This window comes from Symphalangus syndactylus, chromosome 16 (genome assembly GCF_028878055.3).
Source record: "Symphalangus syndactylus isolate Jambi chromosome 16, NHGRI_mSymSyn1-v2.1_pri, whole genome shotgun sequence".
In the NCBI taxonomy this organism is placed as follows: domain Eukaryota; kingdom Metazoa; phylum Chordata; class Mammalia; order Primates; family Hylobatidae; genus Symphalangus; species Symphalangus syndactylus.
This window is the reverse complement of record NC_072438.2, coordinates 100,621,663-100,645,616: the sequence shown is the minus strand read 5'-3', so window position 1 is coordinate 100,645,616 and position 23,954 is coordinate 100,621,663. Positions and strand designations below refer to the sequence as shown.

At 55.9% G+C, this 23,954-nt stretch overlaps 1 protein-coding gene across 2 annotated transcripts in view; it reads right to left on the bottom strand.

Moving 5' to 3' along the window:
- Nucleotides 1-701: 701 nt before the first annotated feature.
- The window catches only part of LPCAT1 (lysophosphatidylcholine acyltransferase 1), a 60,543-nt gene continuing 37,290 nt past the window's right edge, over nucleotides 702-23,954 (bottom strand). Inside the window, exons 6-14 of one of the 2 annotated variants that reach the window (XM_055245529.2) lie at nucleotides 21,902-21,960; nucleotides 19,630-19,664; nucleotides 18,307-18,361; nucleotides 16,293-16,375; nucleotides 13,482-13,607; nucleotides 12,875-13,028; nucleotides 9,886-9,984; nucleotides 5,906-6,047; nucleotides 702-3,108 (exon numbers count right to left, since the gene is read on the bottom strand). In XM_055245529.2, the coding sequence (XP_055101504.1) occupies nucleotides 2,924-3,108; nucleotides 5,906-6,047; nucleotides 9,886-9,984; nucleotides 12,875-13,028; nucleotides 13,482-13,607; nucleotides 16,293-16,375; nucleotides 18,307-18,361; nucleotides 19,630-19,664; nucleotides 21,902-21,960 (938 nt within the window). In that variant the 3' untranslated portion in view covers nucleotides 702-2,923. Of the gene's footprint in view, nucleotides 3,109-5,905; nucleotides 6,048-6,948; nucleotides 8,183-9,885; nucleotides 9,985-12,874; nucleotides 13,029-13,481; nucleotides 13,608-16,292; nucleotides 16,376-18,306; nucleotides 18,362-19,629; nucleotides 19,665-21,901; nucleotides 21,961-23,954 lie in introns of those variants that run through there. The other variant, XM_055245530.2, reaches the window with a different exon arrangement.

Genomic DNA, 23,954 nt, shown 5'->3' with positions numbered 1-23,954 from the left:
AAATAATGTCATTTTGGTGCATATTCTCTCTTACTGAGTGAGGTCAGACTGCACAGCTCACTGGTAGCCCATGTCTGAGACTTACCTTCCTGAACAACATAACGATTCATTTTTCACCTTCTCAGTATCCCCCATAATTGTACACAGGGAAATGAGTGGTGGTGGATGGTGAACTTTGAAACTTGGTTTTTCAAAGTATTAAAAAGGAGAAACGCCTGCAGATTGGACATTTGCAGGTGTTTCTCCTTAAGTATTCTTCCATCCTTGATGTTGGTGAAGACACAATCTTGATTCTTCACATGCAGTTTTGGGGAGTGTAACAGTGAGCTCCATCTTTTACCTCTAGTTCCAACTTTTACTGACTCAGTAGCACTAAATGCCAGATCCCTTTTCCTCTTTGCTTGACAAAACATGCTTAAGGTGCATGTACTTAAAATTGAGAAATTACATAAGTCAACCCACCAGGCAGGCAGACAACCATCCATGTTTCAACTCTGTAAGATGTCTGCTACCATCTGCAAAATACCAAAACACTCCAGAGCGTCCCTTTGCCACCAAGACAGCTTTTTCTATAGAATTTCAATTCTTGTGTTTTCCGAACATACTAGAACCACACTAAGAAAATCTCATCTGGATTGGCTCTCCTCTCACAATGCCTGTTGTTGTCCTTCTAATAAAAAAACCACACAAAACAACATCACTCCCAAGTATAGAAGACTTTGTTTTATTCCATTGAAAATCCCAAGTTCCTTCATGGCAACCCTCCCTCTGCCCTCATACCCCAGCAGGTCCCTGCAGCCCAGGGCCCATGCCCCACCTGCTCACGGGTCTGGTTCCCAGGCCACCAGGGGCCCGTTGCGTCCCGTCTCACACACAAGGGATTTAACTCAATGCTATGTACATTCACAGTTCTGAATACCCGCCAACTCTAAGTCACCACAAAGAGAAAAGAGAATCAGGAGGAACAAACATCCATTCAAAGTCTGTTTATCAGAGATTTTTTTTCTGAAAATACACAGTGGCATTTCATTCAAAAAACCCTTCATCTGCAGACCTGCGGAAGGGAGATGGCCTGGGTCCCCTCCCTCGGAATATCTTAGTTTATTTACCTCCTTCATTGGCCATTTGCAGGCTCTTCTCCTTGAAAAATGAATCTTTACACATTCTCCAATTATAAAATCAATGACTGTTAGCTACCAAAGGCTGCACTAGAATTTCTTCTGTGTCCAACACGCCAAGAGCCCTGAAACTGACTTCAGTTTACTCCATCCCTGTCTGTCCTGCTGGCAGTGTCCATGCTAGAAACAAGTCGAGGTGATTGATTGAAACGGAGCTGAAGGTTGTTTGTTTTTAAATGTCTGTCAGTGGAGAAACGCGTATCACGCATCTCTGAGGAAGTTAGTAAACATTTTTTCCTGTACTTACTGGCCTTGGTGGTCACTTTCTATAGAGATGCCCCAAATATGAAAATCAATTCATTTCAGGAATCAAAAAAATTTTCCAAACAAACCCAGAGCCTTTGCTTTAGGAAGCAAACTGAAGTCTGTGATGATTATTGTGCTTGAAGGATGGGTTTCTAATTATGTCATAAAAAATGATGAAATAAGGTGATGTCATAGGGACTTCAGGTGACACCAAAATACCCCCATCCAGGGCCTGGAAGCCCCTCTGCCTTTGACTCTAAGATGGGGCAGGACCCCCGCTCTCAGTGGGATGTGCCCGCGACCCTGGCACCGGGAGGCAGTGCTGCAGAGAGAGTGGTGTCTGTGCGGCTGTCACCAGACATCCTCGTCACCCTCCGCACCGCACGGCCCAGCGTGTCCTTCCACAAGCAAAAGACTGCGGCTCCTCTCTGCAGGAAGGTCAGCCACACTCAGGTGGCTGCGTCACGCCAGTCACCATGGAAACCAGGGCTGAGAGGAAGATGCAGCCGCTTCCAGCAGGGACCCGGCCTGAGAGCAAGGGAGGAGTGGCCCGTGGCGGCTGCCTTGAGCTTCCAGCTCGGGCCCTGCTCATTTGAACAATATCCAACCTCGGATTGGAGTTTAGGCTACAGTGAAGTGGATTATGTTATGCTGAAACAGAAACATCAAACTGCCAACGTTTATAAAAAAAAAAAGAGGGAACTGGAAAAGGATTAAGAAAAGCAGAAAAAGTGTTTTGGGGCTAGGTCCTTGAGTTCACACCTCCCCAGGGACCCAACGGAAGGAGAGGGATTACCTGCTGGAGAGAGGCCTGATGGAAATTTAAGTCAAAGCCCAAACAGCCTCAGATTATATATATATTAAAAAAAAAGGCCTATAAATAAATATCCTTTGACCCTAAAAGGAAAAATGAAGTAGAAAAACAATTTTCATTTTTTAAAAAATGCTGCATGTTTCCTGAAGTACCTAAATGGAGTTTATAAAATACTCATGAGCTCCAGCACACAGGTAAAAACACTGAAAAATCAGGCGACAGCTCTGCCAGGTTGTGGATCCACAGAGGCAGACAGAGGTTTCGTGCCAGAGTGACACGCAGGCGCACGCTCCATATGGCAGGCGTGTGCTGAGTGTGCACGGAAGCCCGCCTGGTGCACGCTGCCGCTGGAAGAGGCTGTGACAGAGACTCGAAACCAGGACCCCGTGGGAGGACATGGGGTGGCACCGGCGTCCCCCGCCCGGCAGGGAATCTGACCCCATGGGGTCCAGGCCAGGTGGGGGATCCGCGTGCGCGCCCTCCGATTCTCGCACAGTAAGCGTCGGTTCTGCAACAGACTTCACAAAGGAACAAGATACAAACAGCCCCCGAGGCCCCTGGAACTCGGGCTGAAGACAGTGCCTGTACAGCAGGAGTGAGGAGTGGAGCCCAGAGGTCATTCGCAAAGAGGCTAATGGCGGTGATGCCACGCGGGAGGGGCCGCGTCTCTCTGCAACCCTCGGTCCTAATCCAGCTTCTTGCGAACAGGCTTCCACCCAGCGTCCGAGTTTTCCGGGCTGAAATCGGCACAGAAGCCATTTGGGATTGGCGCAGGTGGGGTCTCTGCACAGCTTTCGAAATGTGTCTGATCCGGGTACAGGTATTCCTCTGCGAAGTCAGGGTACATTTCTGCAAACCTGTGGAAGTCAGCTGGAAAGACAAAGGCACCTGTGGTCATGGAATGGGGACGAGCAAATGTCTAGGATTTGGAGGCTCTTTTCCTAGGGCCCTGGCGGGTGTCCACCTCACACCCTCCGGGGAGGGTTAGAATCGTCTGTGAAACGGATGCTTTCGGGGTGGAGAGAGGAACTTGCGCTTACTTTCTTTGCAGTGCACAAAGTCACCCTGACAACGGGGGCAGGCTGGGTGTCCTCCTAGCTACTCCTGCTTTTGGGAAACCCTATAGAAAGCTTCTAGTTTTGAATTCGACAGATATATCCTGGGGACTTAGCACTTCTGAGGCACTGTAACCAGAGGAGCTGGCTCAGGGACAAGCCCAAGTGTCTGGACAGTGATCTGGCGCTCTGAGAGGGTGCCCTCGTCCACACTGGGGGACCCGGCAGGCAGGGGGCCGTCCTCACAGAGCCTCGGACTGCACTTCCTGGCCACTCTGTGCCTGGCTCTCGGGTGAGCACCCTCGGCTTCTGATGGCACCGTGGAGGCTTCTGGTGGGGCTGGAAAGGTGGTGCAGGGGGCTGGTTATGCCAGGCAGCTCCAGAAACATTCAGAACCTGGGCCACCAGGTGAGAAATCCAGGGATGGTTGTTACTGGAAATTGTCTGCAGCTAGTGGGTGCCCACTACAAACATCAAAGAGCCTGAACACACCAAGGAGCGTTGCGTGCTTTCAAAATGGAAACAAGTGCACGCATGTGCACACGCAAACACACACGGTAACCACACATGTGCGCGCACACACACACAAGTGCACACACACAGTAACCACACGTGCACACACACACAAAACAAGCACACGCACACACGGTAACCACACACACGTGCACACACACAAAGTGCACACACACAGTAACCACACATGCGTGCACACACACAAGCACACGCACACACGGTAAACATGCATGCGCGCACACAAAACAAGCGCACACACGGCAACCACACGTGCGCGCACATACACACAAAAGCGCACACACAGAAACCAAACACGTGCATGCACACAAAGTGTACGCACGCACTAAACACACATGCGTGTACACAAAACAAGCACACGCACACACAATGGTAACTAAACACATGCGCACACACAAAACAAGCACACACACACGGTAACTACACACATGCACACACAAGCACATGCACACACGGTAACACGTGCACACACACACAAGTGCACACAGTAACACATGCGTGCACACACACATAACACATATGCACACTCACCCAAACAAAACAAGCACATGCACACACATGCACGGTAACTAAACACGTGCACACATACACAAAACAAGCTCACGCACACACACGGTAACTAAACACACATGCGTGCACACACACAAAAGCACATGCCCACACACAGTAACTAAACACGCATGCATGCACACACACGGTAACTAAACACATGCACACAAACAAGCACACACACGGTAACTAAACACGTGCACACATACACAAAACAAGTGCATGCACACGGTAACTAAACACACGTGCACACACACACAAGCACAAGAGCATAGACACGGTAACTAAACACACGTGTGCTTTCAAAATGGAAACAAGCATGCACATGCACACACAACACACACGCATGCTTTCAATACTGAAACAAGTGCACATGTGCACACACGAGTGCACACACGGTAACACACGTGCACTTTCAGTACTGAAACAAGTACACACGTGCGCGCGCACACGATAACTAAACGTGCACTTTCAGTACTGAAACAAGCGCACATGTGCACGTGCACACACGGTAACTAAACACGTGCACTTTCAGTACTGAAACAAGCGCACACATGTGCATGTGTGCACACACAGTAACTAAACACACGCGCTTTCAATACTAAAAAGCACGCACATGCGTGTGCACACATGTATGCACACACGGTAACTAAACACGCATGTGCACTTTCAGTACTGAAACAAGCACACATGGTAACTAAACACAGATACGCACTTTCAATACGGAAACAAGTGCACACATCCGCACTTCCGCCTCCAGGCCCCCATGCAGAAGCTGTGCACGCAGCTCTCTCGCATCTTCTCATTTGCTCTCAGGCCACACTTCCAGGTGGAGATTGTGGCATCCACCGGGATGAGCCAGGCCAGAGCCTGCAGCCCTGGGAGCCTCTGGTGGATGCAGCGTGGCTCATTCACACTGCAGGGGAGGGAGGCGCCCTGGGCTCGGGTTTGTGGATTTTGCACAGCAATTTAAAAATATCAACCACCATTTCCCGGACACCGACAGCTCGTATTCTGAAAACAGCCGGGTTACCAGTCACCTCATCAGATGTCCACAGACAGGTGAGTTTTCTCGGGAGGAAGTCGTCCTGGGCGGCACGGGGGTCTGCGGCGCCCGCCTCCTCGTCTCTCCTGACAGACCCCTCCCAGGAGAGGGGGGATGTGAGACCACGCCCCAGCCGGCAGTGACAAAGCCCACAGCCAGTGGCCTCGAGGACTGGGTGCGGGTATCCCCCACCTCCAGGCACCTGGATCCCGGCCTGACGCTATGGAAGGCTCAGAGCTTCGGAACTGGGCTTGAAGTTTGGTTGTATAAATCGCCAAAACAAATCAGATTGCAAAGCTCCCTAGGAACCTTGCCAGGTCTCCAGAACCTTCCTTCTCAGGGGTTTCTGTGTTACATAGGGCAGCCTGGTGAATGGAGGCATGGCGGGGACTCCACTCCCATCCTGGGCTCCCATGGAGACTCGCCCCACACTCTGCCCGGGCCCTGCCCAAGGGCCGCGAGCACGACCCCACTCCCGCCAGCTCACCGAATGTGATCTTCCCCTTCTCCTCTTGGTCAATGGCTCGGAACAGGTCGGTCACGGTGAGCTCTGCCACCCCCAGGGCCGTCTTGAGGATGCAAGACAGGTCACCTTCGCCGACGCTGCCGTCCTCCTGCGAACCATACATCTGCAAGGCAAACTGGGTGTCACCTTGCGGCCTCCTCCCCCGCCCACCAGGCCCCGCTGTCCAGGGACACCCCAGCGGCCCTGCCCCGCTTTCTCAGAGCTGCTGGGCACCTGCAGGGTCGGCGGCTGGACACGGGGGACTCGAGCTTCCATGTGGGGCCATGCGGCAGGGCCCTGTACCTTGGATCGGGCCCCTCCAGGTGCCTCGTGGACACACAGCAGATGCTTCTCGGGCAAGGACTTAGACGCTGCCCACCCCACCCGTGATAGCTCAGCAAACCAACCAGCACCTGTGGCTGCCACTGGGAGGCCACAGAAGGGACCTGCCTGGGTCACGGGCCAGCGTGGCGAAGCTTGGGCTGCAGCGTCTCCCCACAGCCCTCTGTCTGCCTGAGTGCAGGCTACAGCGGACGTGTTCACAAGCATCAGTAATAACATTAAAAAGCCCTGATGGTTAGAAATCGACAGGGCAGATCAGGAGCAGAAATGAGAAGGACCTGGGAGGGCCCCAGCGGGGAGCGGGAACCAGGACCTGGGCTCTCTCCTGAGCCTCACACGTGACGCCTCCTCTCTTCCTCCTGCTCCAGCTGTGGAGGCGGCGGCTCCGGCCCTCTCTGTGCAGGGACCAGGGCCGAGATGCCTGCTGCCCACTCCCCACAACTCCATGGCGCTCCCCTCCCTGGCTTCACATGGACTCTGTGACCTGGAGATCCACCAGACCCCTTGATCAGGGCCTGCCCATCCCTTCGTCCCTCTGCCTCCTCGGAAACACTTCGGCTCCCCGTGGGGTGCAGGGTCCTGCCCCAGCCCTTGAGGCTCGAGCCTGGCCCACGGGCTCTGTGGCAGCACTTGCCTCTCAGGTCCGCCCGTGTCCTTCCGCTCCAACCCCCGGGCTCCCTCACCCCTCTCCCTGCCCCCTCAGATGGGCCAGCTCTTCTACCTGGTTCTTCCCCGAGTCCTCTACCTGGGGCTGCACCAACCCCCGCCGCCCCCTCTCTGCCTGGGGCCCCTGGGTCCTGGGGTTCCCGACAGGACCGTCGCCCTGACTCCGAGCCCCCTTCTCCTGCTCCAGTGCGCTGTGATCTTGTGAGCGTTCGCTCCACCCTCCGAGAAGTGGACTGCCTGTGAGGGGCGTTGCCCTCTCTTCAGGGAGGGGCTGTGCCTTCACCTCGCCCGGCTCCTCCTTGTGGTGCTCAGGGAAGAAACGCTGACGCCTCCGGCCTTCCGGCCTGGCAAGCTGTCCCAGGGATCACACCTTCTTCTCCGGGCCCTGTCTCTACCCCCACGGACCGGGTCTGCCGCAGGCTCTGGGGACCCCATCCTCACCCGCGACCCTCCCTCCCCTGGGCCTCATCCCACAGCGCTGGTGCACGCGGGCACCCTGTCTTCTGTGGTCTACGTTTGTCTCCTGCTTTTAGATTTGCTGAATCAAACATCTGCAGACGAAATCCACGCTGGCGCTGCTGGAGCCGCAGAACAGGCCGGGTCAAACCCTCAGGGCCACGGCCTCCAGCTCCTGGGCCGACCTGGATCCCACTCGGCCCCCAGAGAGCAGTGCCTCCTGCCCCCTAGTGGTTCCAAGGCTGCTTCAGCGGGGACGACCTGACATCTGTGTCCGTTTGGACATGACAACTGCAGATGCAGACTTTCATCCTCGGAGCCTGTGTAGATGCTGCACGGGAAACGCAGGGAGGTAGGACTGAGGCTACCACGGGCAACAGACTTCAGTTCTCACTGTCCACTCTCTGAGCTGCTCGAAGTTTTACCAGGACCACATCTTAAGGTTTTACACAGTAATAATAATGAAAAAGAACAAAAACAAGGGGCCCCAAGGCATATGAAGCACGTCTGTGCATTGCCCATCTGGAAAGTCTCCAGCACCAGCGGGTGCCTCTGGGGTCCTAGGTGCTAGGAGTTGTGTGTCCACGGTCAGCCTGGGAGGCAGCTTCCTGGATCTCTATGTCCCAAGGGCAGCACGCTGGTGCAGTTGCTACACTCTCTCACACGAGACTGCTCGCTCCATGGAAGCCCTTCCGGCTACCTGCAGCCCCCCTCAAAATGTGCCAGGCTCCCAGGGCAGCAGAAAAGCACAGTGGCCATGACTTCAGGAAATGATGACACCATGGAAGGTATAGGCTGCAGAAAGGGACATGGGGAGGCAGCCCACAAGAAGGTGGGAGGAAGGCGGGGCATGTGCCCTCAGGGCGGAGCTGCTGAGGGTGGAGGTGAGGCGGGACCCTGGTGTCTCACCCATCTTGGGCCTCACCCATCGCCTGCAGGATTCACCTGAGAAAGACCTCCCGGTGGCACGTACCCCACCCCGAGCAGGGACCCGGTGCACACTGTCCTCCCCAGCAGGCATCCTCAACCCAACCACAGCCAGTTACCCTGCCCACCTGCAGGTGGGGCCTCTGCGGGAGGACGGTCAGGCTCCACAGCCCATTGTTTATGTTGAGAAACAAGGCAAGTGCCGCCCTCACCGCTGCTGTCATTCGTTCCAGATTATACTTGGTAGCTTTACAGAAGGGGCTGGTGGGGCCAGCAGAACGGGGGGTGGTGGCTCATGCCTGTAATCCCAGCACGTTGGGATGCCGAGGTGGGTGGATCACTTGAGGCCAGGAGTTTGAGACCAGCCCTGCCAACATGGTGAAACCCCATCTCTTCTAAAATTACAAAAATTAGCCAGGTGCTGTGGCATGAGCCTGTAATCCCAGCTACTTGGGAGGCTGAGGCACGAGAATCGCTTGAACCTGGGAGGCAGAGGTTGGTTGCAGTGAGCCAAGATCGCACCACTGCACTCCAGCCTAGACAACAGAGTGAGACTCCGTCTCAAAAAATTGTTTTAAAAAAACAGGGCGCAGTGAAAGCACGGCCAGCAGGGGCCGTGAGGCCACAAAGCCTGGCTCAGATCAGGGCCCTAGGAGGCAGGCTGCCCAGGCCTGGAGGAGGTTGGGCTTTCTTACAGAGGGCTGCCAAATGTTGAGGTCATCCAGTTCATCCTGCCTGGTGAGACCCCCACAAGCCACCTTTGCATGTGGGGACATTCCCCAGTGTTGCTATAGAGAGGGTGTGCTGGCGTCAGAAGCCAGAGAAGGGAGTTCTTGGAGCAGTGAGACAAGCAGCTACTGACTCACACATCAGGCCCTCGAGATGTGGCTAATGTGAGTCACGCCCCGTGAGAAGCCTTGGTAAAAGTGTGCCTCTGTACAGGCAAAGCCGGCCCAGCTCTATCCCAGATGAAATCCACATTGGTGCTGCTGGAACCTCAGAATAGGCCAGGCCAAACCCTCAGGGTTACTTGGCCTCCCGCCCTCCAGGCCTGACCCAGACCCCACTCAGCCCCGAGGGAGCAGCGACTCCCTTCGGTGAGGCAAGTCCTGAGGGCTTCCTAGGAGTCTGCAGCTGGGCTGGGACCCCAGACTCCCCCAGTGGTGAATGACGGGGCTCTGACATTTGTAGCCCCTGGGGTTAGCCGATGCTTTCTTCACCAGTCCACAGTCTGAGGGGGAGAGAGGACGAGGCGTGTGGCCCCTGTTAGGTGCCCTGTGGTGTGTGATGGTGTGTGACACTACCAGCCCCACCCAGGTGCCCCAGGACCCAGGAAGAACCTCAGCCATGCTTTCTGATGAGTGTGGATTGCTAATTCCAGGAAGAAATAAATCTGGGAGTTTTCTGGGTGTTTTACAAACAACAGCTAGCATAAAAAGCTTATGTAAAAATAGCAGTTGGGCAAATGATCAATTAACGGATATTATAAGGAACTAGAGAAATGAACAGTGGTGCTGACGTGACTGCGCCGCCCTATCCCCCAGTCAAACCCATGTGAACTCTGCACTCACCTTGAAAGCCAGCTGGATGGTGTCCAGGGTCCGGGCCGGCCGGCAGACGACAGACAGGGCAACCACACACTCTCGCAGGTCCACCTCACCGCTGCCGCTCTGTGGGGAGAGACGCTCTCAGCCACAGCTCGGCTGCCGCCTTTGGCACTGGAGAAACACCAGGGTTTCCCACGGGTGCTGGTGTTAATTAAAGGCCAGTCCCGCTCTCACTCAGGAACGTCTGCCCATGTGAAAAGGGAACCTTGAAAGGACATTCTCCAAGGTCACTGTGCTGTGTACACTTCTTGGGGCCATTACAGTGACTTCCCAAAGTTCACAAGGCTGCACAGGAAGCACCTTGGCAAAGCACACGCGATGCAATGCCTGCCACCTACCGAGACCTGCATTTGAGAAAACCCCATGAGCACCAAGGCTGCTTCTGGGCTCTAGGAATTTAGTCTGTTTATGGCAATCCATCCATCCCGCAGAAAGAAGGTGAACCCGGAGCTGTGACATGGAGCTAAACACGCAGCCCCTAGGCCAGCTGTGGAAGCCAGTCAGCCCCGTGCTGACCATTCTCAGTAACTCCTCACACCCAGAGTCTCCAGGGACACGCGGATGTGAGAGAGCAGGGTGGTGAGAGGCACAGGTGGGGGCTGACAGGGTCTGCACTTCTGATGATGATGGGGACGGTCTGCATGTGGCTGCAGGGTGTGCCCAGGCCATAGGAAAGAACCTCCCAGGTCAGGGCGGGAGGAGATGAGGAGCACCCTGGACAGGGGAGGACTCCCTGGTCAGAGAGCAGGAGGAGGTTCCAGGAGGAGAGCAGCAGGAGCATCCAGGGGTAGAGGGAGGACTCCCAGGTTGGAGAAAACAAGAGAAGGTGGGGAGCACACAGGATAGGGGGTGGACTCTGGCCAGAGAGCAGGAGGTGAGGAGCACCCAGGACGGGAAGGATTTTGGCCAGAGACCAGGAGGCGAGGAGCACCCAGGACAGGGGGAGGACTCTGGCCAGAGAATAGGAGGTGAGGAGCACTCAAGAGCAGAGAGAGGACTCTAGTCAGAGAGCAGGAGGACGTGAGGAGCACCTGGGTAAGAGGGAGGACGCTCTGGTCAGAGAGCAGGAGGTGGTGAGGTGAGGAGCACTCGGGGCAGAAGGAGGACTCCCTGATCAGAGAGCAGGAGGTAATGAGCACCCAGGATGGGGGAGGACTCTGGCCAGAGAGCAGGTGAAGAGCACCCAAGGGCAGAGGGAGGACTCTGGTCAGAGCAGGAGGAGGCAAGGTGAGGAGCACTCAGGGGCAGAGGAAGGACTTTGACCAGTAGTTGCCCCTCTATGCTTGTGTCAACCACAGGCCGTAGGTGCTAGGGGTGAGACGCACACAGGTCCCTGAGGGTCTTCTGAGGGAACTGATAGCTTCCTTTGTGCTACGCCACACCCCTTGCAAGGCATGGGGTACTGGGACTGGGGCTTGGGTATCTGGCAGGTGGAAATGACTATAAGTCCCTGGCTCTGGGAAGGTCTCGGCCTGGGGGTCTGAGGTCCTGGGTGTAAATGGAGAATATTCCTCTCATAAGATCATGTGCATTTGAAATTGCAGAAAATAAAAACTTAACCACACGGTGTCATAAGTTACCTCGGAATGCTGCCTGTGAAACCAGTATTCACCATTTCGCATTTCAATTCCAACACTGTGGTAAAGCACCTGAGTGCAAACGCAGCCACAGCTATGGCACGGACACCAGGCGGGACTTGCATCCGAGACGCTGTTTGCAGCTGCCCCGTAGCAGAGGGCCTGTGGCTGGGGGCCCCTTACAGACACCAGGCGGGACTTGCATCCGAGACGCTGTTTGCAGCTGCCCCGTAGCAGAGGGGCGGTGGCTGGGGGCCCCTTACGGACACCAGGCGGAACTTGCATCCGAGACGCTGTTTGCAGCTGCCCCGCAGCAGAGGGCCCGTGGCTGGGGGCCCCTCTGGTGCGTGTGGTAGAATGCCCTGAGCCACACACTGTGATCCTTGGTTCACACTCTGCATACTTGGGGGGCAGCCTCCTTCCCCTGTCCTGGGTGCTCCTCATCTTCTATTGCTCTCTCCAACCAGGGAGTCCTTCATTTGCCTCTGGGTGCTCCTCACCTCCTGCTCTCTGGCCAGTCCTCCCCCTGTCCTGAGCGCTCCTCACCTGCTCTCTGGCCAGAGAGGCCTCCTGCCTGCCCGTGTTCCACCCAGGGCCGCATTACAGCTGCTCTGTGTTGGTGCAAAGCATATATGGCGCTGTCACATGGGACGTCTCACGCTGTCACGGGACAGTCATGGCTGAAGGAGCCCTCCACACACATCCTGGTGTGTCACCAGCTCCTCCAGGACCACAGCATAAGAGTCCATGCTGGGACATTGACACCCAGAAAAGACCAGGATTGGCCGACCTGTGGCTCGCCGTGGCAGCCTGTCCCGCCCCTGCGTGCCACCTCGTACCTTCCTAAAACCCCGAGGCTGCCCGCATGTTCAGGGCCACCTGGTGTGACCATGGATGCCTCATCAATTACGACGAGGACCTGGGGATGATGTGCGGAGGGCGGAGGGGAGTGGGCGGCTGCACCAGGAGGAAGCCCTCCCACACCCACAGGCTGGCGGGGAGCCTCTAAGCCGATCACAGAGGACGGACGTGTTATTAGAAACTCTTCTGGTGAGCAGGGGCCCTGCAGGGGGTCCCTTGGAGACCCCAGGCTGGGTGTCACCGTTTGATAGTGTTAGACTCTGTAATCAGACTAAAAAACCCCAAACCACAGGCACATTCGTCAGTAAAGGGTAATTTAAACGTCAAATGTGTACATGTATTTAAAGGCATGGGAGGAAACACCTCAGAATGATGGGGGTGGGTAGTGAGGGGTGGTTTTCCTTCTCTGCTTTCAAATTCGTGTGAAAACATATTTATATTAGAATGAGAACAATTTATACTTCAAAAAGCAGGAGGTTTTGCGGAGAGCCCGCTCCGCAGGCGACAGCCCCTACCTCGTCAAACAGCGAAAACATGTCTTCCAGCAAGTCAGAAACGGGGACCTCCAGGGAGGCCGCAAACTCCCCGATACCAATCCTCTCTCCTCCCTTCATCCTGGCTCTTTCTGAGTATCTGTCCAGATCTTTTTCGAGTTTTTCTGGTTTTAGCCTAGACAAAAAAAGAAGGAAAGCTTTCTTTTTCAAAAAAATGGCGGCATGCTAACACTAGATTTACTTCTAAGACGCGTCAAAATATTAAAATTGATAGAAGTAGCAGCAAGTTAGTTTTCAAAAAAAGGCATTCTCCTAATTGGAAGATGTGAGATGTGTTCTGTCCAAGTGTCAAGCCAGGTGCCTGTGCCCCTGAGACCCCTTCCCTTCCCCAGGGCGGGTCTGGCAGGACACAGGGTGGCCCTCCTGGGGCACCGTCCACACAGACAGCTGACGCCAGCATTAAGCATTGAAAGACACTATGTGGGCTGCAGTTGATGTTTGAAAAAGCCAGAATAAACATCATTAATAATAATCTCCTCAGTTCCCCGCTCTGCAACCCCAGGCAGCCCCCGCCGGGCCTTGGCATCACGGGTTCTAGCTAATGCTCAAGGAAGAACCAGGTACTCACCCAAGGCCCCGCACGAGCCTGGCGAATTCTAAAAGGCAAGTGTCAGCAGGGAGACGGAGCTGTCCTTCCGCCAGGGCCAGCTGGCAGTCCTCGAACGTGTAGTCAGTCACGGAGACACCCAAGGCCCTACAAGCAGGGCAGCCCCCTGTCAGCCCAGCCTCGTGGCGGCCAGTTCCCACCGCCCCACCGGAATAACCGCCGATGGCTCAGGGAAGAGGAGGGCTGAGGAGAGGCAGTGAGACAGGGGAAGGGCCAGCTGGTGGGGCAGTCACACATTCATCGGTCAGCTTCACCTCTCATCTGGGTGCTCTGAAACAATGACGGCAGCCACACCAAAGGTCACTAACACAGACTACCATCACGTGAGAACCATGAAAAAGTTTGAAACAGCATGAGAATTACCAACATGTGACGTGGAGACACGAAGTGAGCTCATGGTACGAGAATTACCAAAATGTGACCCAGAGACGCCAAAGTGAGCTCACGGTGCTGGAAAATGGTGCTAACAGGCTTGCTCAACACAGGGTTGCCACAAACGTGAAGCAACTGTCTGTGAAGCACAGTAACATGAAGCAGAGTGAGGAGGGCTATGCCCTCACTCCCAGAGCTGCCCTGACCATGCTGTGAAGCAGAGTGAGGCGGCCTGTGCCCTCACTCCCAGAGCTGCCCCGACCGTGCCGTGTGTGCTTAGGTGATGAGAAATCGGTGCCTCTCCAGTCCTATTTGAGAGCCGCTGAAGTTCCCCTTGGCAAACTTAGGCATCATTGTTTGGGAACAGGAGAGTCTCAGGCTATCCACAGGAAAGGACAAGGCCCAACTGAGGGGCTGCCCGTGAAGATCACAGCAGTCCCGGCCCCGCCACGTGTGACTCCGGGTGAGCCAGGGACCAGGAGCCCCGGCTGGGAGAACCACCCACCTCCACCAGCCACACCTGGGGCCATCCCTGGCCTCTCCTGATGGCCCATCCTGGGGGGCACCTCTCTCCAGGCCAGCACTGTGCATGTGTCATTCAACTCAGAACCCCGAATGACACAGAGGCCAGCCCCATCCCAGATGAAAACCAAGGTCGGGGAAGGATGTGTGCACTCTGCCACCCTGGGGTGCCACCGTCCTCGCAGCAGGCAGGGGAGGAGAACGTGCTTCCAACACTGCCTCCTAGGACCCACTATGGGAGTGGAAAACCAGCCGGGAGGAGGCACCACCAGGGTCCCTCTGCTCATGATCAACTCCACTCCCCGAGAGGGGCTGCACGGCCCCACCCAGGCCTAGGAGTCCGAGGCTGCTTCTCCCTCCCATGTTCCTTGGTGGGGGGTTTTGCTGACGGTGGCAGACCCTCCAATGGCCCTGATGTGATGAAACATGGCTCCCGGTAATTTGGAGTGGGGTTTTAAGAGAATTCTGAATTACTACAATGGAAGCGGCAGCACTCTCGTACCCTAAAAAAGGTACAAGTTCCTCGGAGTTCGTTTGAAATGGAGGGTTCTAAAATAATCAGTGAGGCCCACAGGCGATCTCTCCTTGAGCTCTGTAAAATCTGTTCTCTTCCTCCCAAGTCCCCCAAAGTAGCCAGTATTGGCAGCAGTCCGGAACACAGAGGTGCTGGGCTTGGAGGTGGGAACGCATTCCCCTGGCTTGGCGCCTACTCAGCTTTCTGTATTGTTCAGAGCTGCCTGTGGTGGGGGTTGAGCGGAGCTTTGCGGGACAGAGACTGCCGGGCCCATTTCTACCCTCGGACACATGCTCTGGGAGGGAGAGGACGGGAATGTGAGGGAATGGGCCGCCCAGCTGAATCTTCGGGGTGTCAGTGGAGTGTGAACAAAGTGGCTCAGAGGTCAGAGCCAGGCACACTCTGACGGGCCCGGCCATGGCTGTGTTCCCCTCTGGGCTCTCTGGAGAGACGAGTTCCCAGCCATGCCCCGACCTGCTGCAGTAGGACCTGCTGCGGTAGGAGCCTGGGGGTGGGGCCGGCGAACGAGGCTGACATGGCTTCCAGGTGGCTCCTGCAGCTCAGGTCTGGCAGCCGCCCGGTGGAGGGGAGGCTCTAGCTCCACTGGACAGAGCTTTGCAGGAGGAAGCACTAGGGAGGCATCCAGGTGGGGGTAAATCCAGGTGGGAGGACCTGGTTGCAAGGACAAGTGTGGGGGGAGTGGGACCCCAGGGACGGAAGGTGCTGAGGGAGGGAGATGGGGAGGGTGTGTGAGCTGACGACACTGAGGGAGGGAGGGGGAGGGTGTGTGGGCTGACGACACTGAGAGAGGGAGAGGGGGAGGGCGGTGAGCCATGCTGTCCATGTAAGTGGGGGACGTGGGACCGTGGGAAGCGAGGACATTCCCTCTCTTCCTAACTGCATGCACGAGAATTGTGTAAGTAGCACAAGTCACCTTACAAGATTAAACGTGCAACCACTCCACCCTGCCAGATAGAGTAAGGGCACTGGTAAGTATCACACAGGCAGAAGAGCAAAGGCAGGTGTGGAGGCCGCCGCACAGATGTGAAGTTGGCCCAGGCCAGCGCCCCGTTGGATCATTTAGGGCACAGGGAACATAGGACCTGGGGTGACCAACGGCTGCAGGCAGGTCTGGAAGAACCAGTCATGCATCTTCCAAACATCAGAGAGGGTGAAATGCCATCAGAGGGAAACAAGGGACACAGCACAAGGCCAAGCACACTTCACCAACATGCACGGAGCTGGTTCCTGCACTTGTGCACGAATGCCTTTTCCTAACACTGTTGCCTATTTTAAATAGACAGAGAGCAGCACTCTGGGAGATGCTCCTGACTCGGCGATGGGGGAAGGAACTGCTCACTTACTCGGCCATGACTCGCCGCACGTTGCTGGCGTACAGCGCGGGGCTCCTCTTCTCCTCCTCGTTAGGGCTGTACACAGGAAGGAACTGAGCGCACAGAGAAGCTGCGTTAGTATCACAAGACGCTGACCTCAGCACCACCACCATAACGACAATTGGGAGGCTGACAAAATTAAGATCTGTCAAAGCAACGCCCGTTAGAACCATCTTCAAAGTTGTCATGTGCACACGTGTGCGTGCACACACCCCATGACGCATGAACTGCACACGTGTGTACTTGAACACTCACCCTCGCCGATGCTCCCTGGGAGCACCTGCTGCCTACATCAGAACATCCAGCTCCCTGATCTACACTCACCCCCGTCAGTGCTCCTAGGAGCACCTGCTGCCTACATCAGAACATTCGGCTCCCTGATCTCACAGAGGGGCTTATGCCCATTTCTCACGGAATCAGTTTTGCAATGGGGATAATGCAGCACGTTATTCCTACATTTGGAACAGATTATTGGCAGCGTTTTGCCACCTCTTGCATTTTGAAATTAAAAGAAATTGTCCAATGAACTTGTCCTTGCCTGAGTGACACTTATACAGCATTTTAAATGAATATGACCCACATTGCACGCCGTGCAGGAAAGGGCAGAAGACCACCCTGGATGTCCTTTTCTCTAATACGGAATATTTCAGAATATAGGAACATCCTGAAACCCCAATTCTTGCTCTTATTTCTAAAACTTCCGTAAACTGCCATGGTTCCTCGCATCAACATTTGCATCTTGTATGAACAACGTGAGTAAGGACAGAGCAGTTTTGCAAAGCCATTCACTTTCTTTTCAACTCTTAAAATTGGAAACCAGGCCTGTAACACAGCCATTCAACACCAGGGAGCCCTCGGGAGCTCCAGCTCAGTCCCCGTGTTCTGTGCGTGAGGCCTGGCCTGCACCCTCCCGGCCACGGCCCATCCAGCCACATAATCCGGCTGAGGGCGGGGACTGCCACCCTCAGGCCCGGAACGAGGCCCTTCAGCCCAGTCCTCTGTAATGAGAGCGGCTTATCCTCTATGGAAGTGAACAGCCAGGCTGAAAGCCGGGCTTATTGGTATATTTCGTAGCGCTCTGCAATACTTATTGGAAGGCAGCAAATTGTTTTATTAAATATTTAAGTTGCATGTGACTCATCTTTTATTTCCAGATGCAAGAAGTGCATATTAATTCCCCTTTTAAACAAAAAAAAAAGAACTACTCCTCATCGACTTAGACAAAATCGTGCAGGCTACACAGAGGTGACTATTTAGTCCAAGGTCTTGACTCTGGAGACCTGGGTCAGGCTGAGAAGGGGGATCTTTGACTAGTATTAAACAGAGCATGGTGCTATGACAAACTCAGCGGTATTAAATATGTAAAGTAAAACTAAGAGCCAAACAAATAATTATTTGCACGTGGGCCAGCTTCATATGCCCTTAAGCTACAATACCCATAATAACAAATGGTAGGTTTAAAAAATCCTTTCCAGCTGGCTGTGGTAGTTCACGCCTGTGATCCCAGCACTTTAGGAGGCTGAGGCAGAAGGACTGCTTGAGCCCAGGAGTTTGAGACCAGCCTAGGCAACAAAGTGAGACCCATCTCTACAAAAATTAGCTAGGCATGGTGGCGTGTGCCTGTGGTCCAATTACGTGGGAGGCTGAGGTAGGGAGATCGCTTGGGCCCAGGAGGTCAAGGCTGCAGTGAGCCCGTCGCTACACTCCAGCCTGTGCAACAGAGCAAGACAAGACTCTGTCTCAGAAAAACAAAAAAACAAAAACCCAAATCTTATCCAAGTGGTTCAGACTCATACAAGAGACATAAAGTCATTGAAGTAAAGTAACCAGAGGCTCCTCTAAGGAGCCTTGAGAAATGGAAAGATGGGAAAGCAAGACAGATGATATGTCACATTGTACAAGGCTTATCTGGGCATCCTGGTGTAACCTTGTGTCTGCATCAACCACTGTGAAGAGCACTGTGTAACTCTGTATCCATACGAACCTCGATTTCCACTTGGTTGTGAAACTGACACAGCGTGAGCCACAGGATTTCCAGCCTTAAAAACAGATTGCACAATGTTGAGGAGATTTACAACACAGGTTAACAAGTAAATGACTCCCAATTCTGGAGCGAAACCTCCAGACGCGCCCTCCAGAGGGTGCTACCGGGCAGTCAACGCTCCCGCGGAGGGGGTGCTGTGCCCACCCAGCCCGAGCCCCAGTGTGACATACAGCCATGGGTGGAAATGCTGCTTTTCCGATTCAACACCTGCTCATGTCTTTGGTTCGTCTAGCAAGACACCATCTCCTGCTTGTTCTCCAGCTCAGGAGACCTCGTTCAGCCCACACCTGTCCCTCCACACCTGTCCCTCCTCGCTGTCCCCAGGCAGCACAGGCCCTAAGTCATGCCACCCCTCCAGCCTGGATCCAGAGTTCCCAACCTCAGAACCCGGATCGCCATGCCTTTGCCGCAGGAGTTCACATGGGAGACATTCGGAGCTGCTCCCAGGGCCACACTCATGCCCCCGACAGACAGCCCACTGCCCCAACCCTGTTTCTGCCCTGTCATGCCAGCCCCAGCCTTAGGCTCCAGGGACCCCAGAACCCCTATACCCCCTAGAGAACCCCTCCCAGCTCTGCTCCCAGCTGGGAGCCTCCACACGCCAGCCTGGGAAGCACTGACCTCAACACCTTCACCTGAACACACCAGCGGACCCACGTCCTCCCAAACGCCTGGGATGGAGCTGCTCTCTCTCGGACTTCCCCGCTCCCTCTGCCCTCCCGACGTCAGCTCAGACATCAGCACCCAGGAGGCCCTGATGAGCCTGTGGCCCTGGGCTTCGCCTCTGGGGCTCGTTCCCGTTTCCGTAGGGTTGTTCATCGTTGCATAACTGACCTTCGGTGTCTGTGCCGGGGGGACAGGGACACTGACCCACAGTAGGGGCTGGCCTCCCACCCAGCACTACTCAGTCCCTGCGCCTGTGCAGACGGGGTCCCCCCAGACACCCCTAAATCTCTACTTTCCTTACCAGGGGCCAGCAGGTGGACGATGGTAATTACTGAGCTGGCCAACTAGAGAGTGGAATGCAAGACTCACAGTCCCCTCCTGCTGGTACTGAAGACGTGCAACTTAAGACCCCAGAATCCATGAGTGTCAGGCCTGGGCCACGTCTGTACATTTAGTTTTCACAATGGGCTGAACCTAACGGCTGTCCCACACCTGCTTTCACAACTGCAAAAGTAACTAGCGTGCACGGCAGACCCCAAGCAGCCCCTACGTGTTCATGGAACAACAGGACAGAGGACGACATGGCATTCAACTTACGCTCCAGGTCCTTGCCACGTCCATGTGATGGTGTCCTGGGGAGGAAGAGGCAGGGTCAGTCAGCACAGGGCCTGCACCCAGCACCTGCGTGTGCCGGCCTCTCCCTGCACCTCCCACCCCACAGAGGCGCTGCAGCCAAGGGGAAGGGAGGAGGGTGCTAGAGCTCCAGCTTCCCAGAGCCCCTGAGGATCCAGGACTCGGACCAGTCCCCCAACCTGAGGTCCCCAGAGCCTCTAAGGACCCAGAGAACCACCTCCTTACAGGTCCCCAGAGTTCCCCAAAGATCCCCAGAGTCCCTGAGGACTCAGAGCCCCCTCTTACAGGTTCCCAGAGCCCCTAGGACCTGGGAAAAGGGTCCTCCCTCCCGCCATGCTCTCCTCTTTCCTCACAGGCCTGGGGACACCGATTCCAGTGTGCACCCGGGACCCTGGCCCTCTCCTGCCCACCGCTGTCTCCAAGTGCTCTGGGTGTTCCCCCAGCCACTGTGCATGTACAGGGACCCCCCACCCCAGGTGCTCTGGAAGTCCCATCTTCAGCCTCAGCGCCGCCAGGCAGGGACTACACAGCAGGGGCCCTGACGGCAGAAGCCCGGACACCATCACCCTGGGATGGACCCTCTGCTCCCCTGACGGCTACGCTGAGTGCTTCTTGGTGCGTCCAGTAACAGTGCGTTGCTTTAAACACACTGAAGAAACAATCTTAAAAGTGGAAAATCGAGATGACCGCACAGATCGGTGTCTGTTGTCCTCGGGTTGATTTTTTGCTCACAGGAGTTGCACTGGGGCATGGTTTCTGCAGTGGAGGCAGGAAGGGGCCCTTGGCCAGGAGCCTGGCTGACAAACGCACGCCTCAGTAAGAAGCACGAGGCCTGTCAGTCGTGTGACTACCGGCCCTGACTCCATTTTATTACCTGACCATCAGCCCTCTGGGCAGAGTGAAGCCCGCAGGCATTGGACGGGACAGGCCCTGAGGCGGACGGCCCAGAACCTGGCACCCAGAGGTCACCTGTATTTCTGCCCCACTGTGTCCTGACCCACGAGGTTTTTCTTTCAGTGCTTTCCTTTGCCGTCACAAAAAGGCACTGCTATAGACGGGAAGCTCCCTGTGATGGGCAGGCCCTCCTCGGCACTCTCCCGGGTGGGCGCTCCACCAGGAGTCTGCAGTGAGCCCAGCACCAGTGGGCTGTGGGGACCTTGAGTCCGCCTGGGCCATCTTTATGCTCCAGGAGTCTATGAAGGGGCAAGGACGTGCAGGAGTCATTGCAGTGGAAGGCGGAACACAGCTGGCACCAAATGAATGCCCTGAGCCCGGGGCAGGCCTGTGAGGCAAGGCCACCTAAGTGGGGAGGGCCGATGGAACCGGAAGTATTCTGAGCGTCCAAGAGCACCCGGAGGAAGGCGCAGCAGCCACCTTACAGGTGTGGAAACTGAGGCAGGATGTGGGCAGGGGCGGGGCCAGGGGGTGGGGCTGCGGCCAGGGGCAGGGATGGAGCAGGGCCTGGGTCAGGGGTGGGGTAGGGCCAGGGCAGAGCCAGGGCAGGCTGGGCTGGGGTGGGGTGGGGTGGGCTGGGGCAGAGCCAGGGCCGGCTGGGGTGGGATGGGGTGGGCCAGGGCAGGCTGAGCCTCCTCCAGATGCAGCAAGGCCCCATGGGGAACTGCTCTGAGGCCTCGTCCAGACTTTCTCCCCAAAGGTGGGGTCCACTACCTTCACCCCAGGAGCTCTGGACCCCAAACGCCTTCTTAATTTTGTTTTCTTAAACCAAACCTGGGCAGTAAATGATGAAACCACAGAAATGACAAAGTCACCTCCTTTCTCTCCAGCTGCCTCCGCCTTCCAGAACTTAAATGTTCTTAATTTTTAAACTTCCTGGAGCATGAACTGGGTACTGAAAGCTGCCGGGGGCCCTGGCCAGTGACGTGGGGTCAGGGGGGTTCCCTCTCCAAAATGTCAGGTTTGGCACACAGAGGAAAGGGCAGCTGCTTCAGGACCTACGGAAGCAGGCTCTGGAATACCGGGGACCACTGTGGAATCATGGGCTTGATCAGGGACACATGCGTAGAACAGGCTGCACTCAGGAACCCGCCGAGCCCAGGGCCCGGGCCTGTCCTGCCCTCTCCAGCGCTGAGGCCGGATGGACTCAGCATGGCCGAGCGTGGGCTGTGGCGCAGATAAAGGGTGTGGAGAGACAGAGACACAGGCGCACAGAGGCAGCTCGCAGTTCCCGCTCCCAGAGAACTCCCCCAGAAGCTGACCCCAGGAAAACACAACTCACCAGTTTATTTGGATATCGTAAAACCACAGGCTGGACAGGCGCTCCGGGGATGAACGCACCTGCCAAGAAAGGAACAGCGGTGTTGCCCACGGCAGCCCACGCAGGACAGCGTCTGCTGCGTTTCTCATGCTGCCCTTGGGATAAAAGTGAGCTTTTCTGTCTAGGCCTTCCTGGTCAGCAACGGCACTCCATGCCTCGACTATCTCAACATCTGTCCCAACCGTAAACACCAGTGCCACAGCATGGATGGGCGGGAACATCGGCCAGGGGTGCTCCCTGGCGGAGGGACACTTGCTATTATAACATTGCGCACCAGCTGGAAGGCGTCTGTGGAGGGACACCTGCTACTATAACATTGCGCACAAGCTGGAAGGCGTCTGTGGAGGGACGCTTTCTGCTATAACATCGCGCACCAGCTGGAAGGCGTCGGTGGGAAGTGGGGGTCCTCATCACCGGCCATGCTCATCCACCTGATGGGGTTAGGGTCTGCCCTCACCAAGCACACGAATCTGCCTCGGGGCCCCACCCGCCGCCCTCACCTGCCCCTGGGGCTCAGCTCGAAGGACAGGCGGATTTGGTCACAGCTGCAGCAGGACCTGCCCGGGATCTGCCTCTCTCTCTCAGCGGCTGCCACCTGATGGGCTCCCAAGGAATCAGGAGGAGGCCCAGCGAGGCCCAGCCAGAGCCACAGGCTGCGGAGGCTCAGGAACTTCCCCGTTCCCACTGGAATTGTGGCCGTACCCAGCAGCCACTCCGCCTTCTCACTGGCCAGAGTTGTACCTTTGCGGGCTGAAGCAAGGCACCATGGACTCTGTGGATTCTGTTTCTATTTTAAATTCTATTTAAATTTCTATAGAAAGAGTTTTTTTTTTTTTTTTTTTTTTTTTTAACTGGAAAACTCAGGCATCAGAAGTACTCAAGTTTTAGAACAGGGCAGGTGGTCTGAGAAGGGCTCCCCTGCCTGGCGACCTGAGGCCACGCGGGTGAATCCCCAGGCAGCACGTTCCTCCCAGGCTGCCAGCGAGTGCCGCTATGTGCTCAGGAATCTGGGGTTGGTCCTGGCTGTGGGATTCTGCACAATTCTGGGAGAATGGAGCCCATGCTTGCCCCTGAGGCTGCCAGGAGCATCTGCCCCTAGGGCCAATTCTCCTTTCACCGTGGCCTGAGGCCAGAGGCCTATGTCAGGGCTGAAACCTCGAGCTGACCGCCCAACCCGCTCAGCTTTCGTCTCATGCAGGACATCCGCCTGCAGCCTTGGTGTTCAGCCGGCACCCCAAGTCCCTGGGCCCGTGTGCCGCAGCTTTCCCCGTGTCCAGGGCTGGGTTGCCCCCTTCCTGCCGTGGGCTCAGCAGCACCTGGGAGCGAGCTCACGCAGTTCACCCGGGCACTTCTGTGTGCCCAGGTGAACGGGTGGCTGTCAGGGGAGGCGGAGGACGGCAGGGCTGGCACAGACCCAGGCTCAAGCCCCAGCTCCAAAGCCTGGCAGCCGAGTCCCAGCCCCTCAGACACGCAGTGTGGAGAAAATAGTCCTCACTGCCTGGGACCGGGCCCAGGAGCACCCATGGAGTGCCGAGACCTGCTGTGGGTGATAATGGCTTTGCTGCTGCGGCTCAGCTGACCGTCTCCACCACGTGTCAAGGGGACATCACTGAAACTCAGTAAGAATCAAAGGAAACCTCAACACCCTGGGGACCTCTCAGGAAAGTCCCCAAGAGCACAGAAACCCCCCATGAGCCTGAAAGGTCAGTGACTTCATGGAAACCCCGGTGGGAAAGTCTACAGGGGTCTCTGGCCTCCCTAGTCTCCCAGGGGCCCCTGAGGGTCAGCAGCACCCAGACCCCGCCAGCACCGTGCACCCACGGCAGGCTGCACAAGGGCCAGGCTGGGAGAAACCAAGATGAGGGAGACGGAGCCCAGGGCTTCTGAACGCAGGAACAAGGCTGAGGGGAGGAGGCACAGGCTTCTAAACTGCACAGAAACCTCCATATTCACACATACATTGTGCCGGGCCTGGGTCTAACTTCACTAGTTGCAACAATGAGGCTGGAAAATG